This window comes from Panicum virgatum, chromosome 5N (assembly GCF_016808335.1).
Source record: "Panicum virgatum strain AP13 chromosome 5N, P.virgatum_v5, whole genome shotgun sequence".
Lineage (NCBI taxonomy): Eukaryota > Viridiplantae > Streptophyta > Magnoliopsida > Poales > Poaceae > Panicum > Panicum virgatum.
In genome coordinates, this window is record NC_053149.1 from 12,928,054 (window position 1) to 12,934,242 (window position 6,189).

A 6,189-nucleotide genomic window follows, 5' to 3' on the forward strand; every position below is an offset into this window, starting at 1 on the left:
GACTTGCCCCTCAAAACTTTGGTATTGGTGCAACTCAGGTTCAAATTTTTTTATTTGTTTTTTCTTATAAGTGTTCGGTACCATTTTGGTTATCGAAATTGAATATAACGGAGTTCAGGCCCACTTGTAAACGAGCCCGCGCGCGTGTTCGCGTCGCCCCATTGGGCCATTTCCCTCGCGGGCTTGAGGCTCACTAAACCCTACACTGCCCACCGCCGCAGCACCCACCCATCTCGCCGCGCCGCCGCGTAAACCCCGCTCCACCTCCACCCATCTCGCCGCCCCGCGCCGCCCGTCTCCTGCCGCAACCATGGCGGCCGCGTCGAGGGGCCTGCTCGCGCGCCTCCGCGGCCTCTCTCTCTCCTCGGGCGGTGGCCCGCGCCTCCCCCTCCTTCCCCCTTCCCGCCTCTTCTCCGCGGAGCCCTTCGTCTCCCACTCCGACGACGACGACGCTGGGGGCGAGGGCGGGGGCGGGGGCCGGATCATCGAGGCTCGGGCCGGCGTCATGGGCCCCACCTCGCGGCGAACCGGCGTGATCGGCGTGAAGTGTGGGATGTCGGCGATGTGGGATAAGTGGGGCGCAAAGGTGCCCATCACCGTCCTCTGGGTCGACGACAACATCGTTACCCAGGTCAAGACTACCGAGAAGGAGGGATTCTTCGCCCTACAGGTGCTGCGCAATTTCCCTGATTCTCTCTGCGAAACGTGGTCGATGATAGGTAGGGATCGCGAAATGCTATGGAGTTCCACGGGGAAAAAATTGAAGTATCGGGGGACTCTTGGTTTAACTAACTCGCTAGAAACGAAAGCGATCAGATCGTTTAAACCCAGATGATAATGGCTTAACTTTGGTGTGAACTGTTGTAAAGTATTGTTGGGGATCAGTAACATCTGGTTGTTGACTCACTAGGTCTCAATATTTCCTGCTGTTAAGCGGTAATTTGGTTTATTTCTCAACCCACGTACAGTGTTCTGGCCATGGCACTTCCCGCAGTTCCTACAGAAAGAAGTGAAAGAAAAATAAGAGAAGATTAGTATAACAATGAAGTATTTTTGGTGCCAAATTTCTTTTGTTCTTTCACCATTTTACTCTATCAACTTTGTCCTTGACCATGTCAATTGTAACAATATAACTGGGGAGTATAAGGTTTTAGTAACCATAATGCATTAATGCATATCATGCACTTGCACCATGAATAAGAAACTAGTGAGAACTATTCTGCCTTAATGTTCTAATTTGATTGATCTAATGCAATGCCGAGTGGTCAACTTCTATTATTTATTTCATTGTTTTCTCCATTTAGTTGGCAAAAAAAATGCTAACTTCCAAAATTCTTCTTGTGTTTGTTAGCTTGGGGCAGGTCAGAAGAAGGAAAAACATCTAACAAAGCCCGAAGTTGGCCACTTTAGAGCACAGGGAGTGCCTCTGAAGAGAAAGTTAAGGGAATTTCCTGTTACCGAGGATGCACTTCTTCCTGTTGGGACAACCATCACAGTTCGTCATTTTGTGCCTGGACAATTTGTTGATGTCACCGGAATCACGAAGGGCAAAGGTTTTGCAGTATGTATTCTTTCCTATCCATATCCATTTCCTATGATTTCACTTCTTTAGAAAGTATCTACATTGCTGCAAAGCAGCTAAGTATTCAACAGGGTTTTAGCATGTGTTTCTTTCAGTAACATCTCACTATTTGATTAGTTGAAAGGAAAATAGAGGTAAGTTGGAAATATGTACTTGCAATACTAACTTAGTTTCTGATTTATGCCTTTAACATAAGTTGTTCCATTTCAAATATATATTTGATTAAAAATGTTATCTTGCTATTAATGTGTGACTTCTTTTTTATAACAAAAACAAACTCTGTATGTGTTTCTTACAATTGGTGGACTATGCAAACAGAGTGCTATAGCATTAAAATATGACTAGCGGCAACTGCAAATCACAATAGTGCTATATGAGAGACCAAACATGATTATCAAAAATATCCACCTTCTTTCAAATATTATATTCTGATTTTCTCTGAGAGTAAAAGGCCATAAGCCCATCATGTCAAAACTAATGTGCATCTTAGTAACTAGATTTATCCTTAGTGTTATTGTGGGTTCAGTGCCTTTTTTTGTTCCTGAGAGGTTTTTCTGTAAACTCCTAGCACATAAAAGAGCAGAATTTGGCTGTGCTGGGCATGTGAGGAGCAGACAGTATCAGTGACCCTGTTTTCTGTGCCATTTTGTTAGTTACAGATATCCACAATTGGAAAAGGGCATTGAAATTTGAGAAACTAAGAGGACCAGTACATGGTAAATGGCTGATCCTCACAATAGCTCTTGAGAACTTCTTTGCATGATAGTGCAAGTTCTCTCCTATTTTCAAGATCCTAGATTGATCTTCTCGAGGAAATGTGTTAATGCTACAGAACTCGCAAAACTGGTCAAATCCACATTTAGACATTGCAATTGCAGAAGTAATACAACTCACATTGTCGCCTGTTTTTAAAATGGCAATCCTTCTAGAACAAAGCAGTAGTGTCTACATTATCAATGTTCAACAATTTGACCCGTGGTTATTGTAGGGTGGAATGAAAAGACATGGTTATAAAGGGATGCCTGCATCACATGGTGCATCTTTGTCACATCGCAGTATTGGTTCTACTGGTCAAAGAGATGCTCCTGGAAGGGTATGTTATATAACACTATCACATCTATATACAGAAATCATGTTATACATCTCTCAGAATACTAGCATTGTACTTTCCATTAGGATGGCAGCAGGGAAGTTTTGTTATAAATCACACATCTTCTTAACACTATGAATAATGTATTTTAAGTATTGCTCACAGATGGTTTTGTGTCCTTAACAGGTAAGCTGATAAGATCTTAAGTATTGTTGATATATTTTCATTTTTTTAAAAAAAAATTGAGGTGTACTATGAATGAGTCTATTAAATGATGTGATCAGAGGGCAGTGCATTTAAAGTGTTAAATAAAAAATGAAGTTGCTGTTTATTCAGATCTGGGCATTCTTTGGAGGAGAATGGATATGCTCCGTTTACACCTACAAAGCCCTTGAACTAATGTGTTCTCATTTTGTAAAATATATGATGCCAAAGTGCATTTTGGTTTCCTGGCTTACGGTACTTGAAATTGGTTATGTCTATATTAGAACTTAGAAACAGTTTTCTTCGGTAAAGAAGTGGTAACCGGTTATATGACTGCATTGTGGAATGGCAAGCAACAACTGCTTTATTCATTTAGCCCCATGCATGGTTCATTTTACAACCTACTTGCTTGGTGCTTTCCCTGGATTGTGCATAACACTAATATAATCAGTTTCCTTGGTGGAAGTGAGGCTGTCTTAAGTCTTTTTCTCAGTTGAAACCATATTGTAATACCTGTCATGCAGGTAGGCACTTGATTTAAATTTTCATGGGCATTTTGTTGACTCAAGTTTCTGATAGGAATGTACTTTGCTAATATGTGCTATAGCAGTACTGCAACAGCTAGCCTTATATAGTAACCTAGCATTGGAAACTTTCAGGTTTTCAAAAATAAGAAGATGCCTGGACGCATGGGTGGTGTGCAACGCACAGTAAAAAATGTATGGGTTTACCAAATAGACCCAGCCAGGAACTTACTATATCTGAAGGGCCAGGTGACTTGATCATTTCTGACGCTACAGCATAGAAGCTCTGATATGTGTTGTGCCATTCTATTTATCTCTTGTTATCCTTTTTGCAGATTCCTGGCCCTCAAGGTAGTTTTGTTTTCGTTAAGGATTCTATATTCAAGAAACCTGACACGGCTTTGCTACGGTTCCCTACATATTTCACGCAAGAAGGTGAGCCAGAAGTCTTGGAGCCCCTGATTGCTGATCTTGGTGACGTTGACCCGTTCATGGTAGCGGATTAAAAACAGTGGACAAACTTGGAGGACTCCTTTTGTGTTCTGTGAACTCGTTGAGCTCGTCTATTCCACAAGATTGTTAAATTTTGTATGGATATGTTAGCAGTTCCTGAATCACAAGCTTCATCCGATTACTGGCCAGCCTGATCAATGTTGTTCCATGTACATTACCTGGCAAGTAAACCAGGGCCCTAACTCAATTAGGGTTTTAGCTGAATGTTTTGATTGATCTGAATGAAACTTTTTTTGTTTAATAAGTTGTGTAAGCGAAGCCTCAGGTAGATATATAAGATTGGAACATTTCAGTCCTAAGACGAGGTGCTTTGCCTCTGCTCAAGCTGCTTATATTTAGTGCCAGCTGTTAGTTTCCTTAAACTTCAACCTCTGCTTTTGGTTTAACATCCTCTGTTCGTTTTTAATCATGACATTTATGACAAGTTTATTAGTTTATTTTAAAAACAAATTATCTTGTTAGAACATTATATGTTAAAATTTAAAAGAGGGAGCTAACAATTTAAAACAAATTGTCTTGCTTTCAAATTTTTGATATTGTTTTCTGAAAATCTTCCGTACTTTTATTTTGCGTTATCAACTTTTTGCACACATAACATTATGCACGTCCAATTGAAGAAGCATAACGATATCAAGCTCTGCGTTAGTCTGTTAACTATTTTATTTATTTTTTCTTTAAAAGTACTCCCTCCGTCCCAAAATAAATGTAATTCTATGGTTTAAAATTTGTCCCACAAAGAATGCAATTTTGACTTAGCAATTATAAAAGACAAGAGTCTCCAGAAACTTTTTGTACAAAAGATAAACCAATGTCTAGATTTTTCTTACAAAAGACAAGGGGCAATTTAGTAATTTGCATCTAGTATTGGTTTACGTATTCGGTTCTAGAATTGTATTTATTTTGGGACGGAGGGAGTATGTTTGGTGCTATTGTTGTGCTTTGCTGCATCTTCTTCATCGTCTTTTTTTCCCCAACAGCAAGAGCTACTATTGCAAATAAAGTGTGTTTCCACGTAAACAGTTTATGTGATCTACCCAGTTCATGATGCAGTGGGCCGGAAGCAGGCTGCAAGTTAATATAATAATATTGGGATTATGATAAATTTTAAGAAATTATACCGTTATCCCCCTAAAAAAAAGAAAATATACCGTTATGATATAAGAAATTATGAAAAGATGCCATTCTACATGCTTAGAGTTACTATAAGAAAAAAGAACCATGTATCTGCAGCGTGATAGCTGAGTATCGACATGGTAAAAAAAAAATAAACACAAAAATCAAAAAGGCTGAAGCTACACGGGCGCTGCAGCGTGCTCCGGTGAGGTGAACCATGCGAGATGACCACCGCTGCCGATGATGTGGAAAACGTACTGGTACAGGAAGTAGCGTAAGCCGATCATGAGGAACGCCGAGACAATCTCCTTGGAGCTAGCTTTAAAAATCGAAGGCTTCGCAATCTCCCTCGCGATGTGGCGACCGAGCAACACCGCGGCGACGGCATCCGCCGCCCACATGGCGCCAGCGGTCGCGGCGACGGCGACGAGCGTGCCAGCTCGTCGCGCGGTGCCTGTGGCCGTGGCCGTGACGATCGCCGCCACGAGGCGGCCCAGCACGAGCCCCGTCGGCGCCAGCAGCGCGAACCACGCCGCCATGGGATGGCGCTTGAGCACGCCGCCCTCAACGGTGGGGTAGCAATCCATCTGATACTCCGGAACGTACAGGAGGCACATGGGTAGCGCGAAGAGAGCAACGGCAGCCGGGAACCCCGACGAGAGGCCGCCGGACGACAGGGCGCCGACCGCGGCCCCGCCGGCCACCGCGCAGGCAGCCGACACAGCGACCACGAAGCGCCTCGCGGCCAGCGGGTCGCCGACGACGATCAGGGGGTACCCGATCTCGGGCATCCGCCTCGCCGCGTCCATGAAGTTGGCGAACTGCATCCTCCTGCTGAACGCCACCGGCGTGAGGCCGCCGTTCGTTAGGCACCAGCCTAGCGCCGCGGCGGCCACGGCGTCGACGGCCCAGACGGCGGACGCGGCGGTCGCGACGCCGCCCCGGCCGGCCGCGCAGGGCACCGCGAGGACGGCGGCGAGGAGCGCGACGGGGGTCGCCACGGGGCACGCCACTATCGAGCGGGGCGCCTGGTCAAGGCGGCGCGGCGGCCGCAGGAACTCGAGCGCGAAGACGGAGAACGGGAGCAGGAACAGGAGCGCGCCGTAGCCGGTCGCGAACGCGAGGGCTGTCGCGGCGGGCGCAACGGCTGGGTAGGCAAGCAC

General features: G+C 44.9%; 1 protein-coding gene across 1 annotated transcript; it reads left to right on the plus strand.

The window, feature by feature from the left end:
- The first annotated feature begins 209 nt into the window (after positions 1-209).
- On the plus strand, positions 210-4,251 carry LOC120676512 (50S ribosomal protein L3-2, mitochondrial-like). Its single transcript, XM_039957838.1, has 5 exons — positions 210-670; positions 1,352-1,561; positions 2,571-2,675; positions 3,536-3,649; positions 3,736-4,251. The coding sequence occupies exons 1-5, from the start codon at positions 311-313 to the stop codon at positions 3,904-3,906; spliced, it is 960 nt and encodes a 319-aa protein (XP_039813772.1). The 5' UTR covers positions 210-310; the 3' UTR covers positions 3,907-4,251.
- Positions 4,252-6,189: the final 1,938 nt, after the last annotated feature.

Excerpts from the sequence above, each read along its gene's own strand:
- LOC120676512 (XM_039957838.1), top strand. The coding sequence starts at position 311 with ATGGCGGCCGCGTCGAGGGGCCTGCTCGCGCGCCTCCGCGGCCTCTCT. Across the intron at positions 2,676-3,535 it reads AAAGAGATGCTCCTGGAAGG|GTTTTCAAAAATAAGAAGAT; the intron begins GTATGTTATATA and ends GGAAACTTTCAG. Across the intron at positions 3,650-3,735 it reads TACTATATCTGAAGGGCCAG|ATTCCTGGCCCTCAAGGTAG; the intron begins GTGACTTGATCA and ends TCCTTTTTGCAG.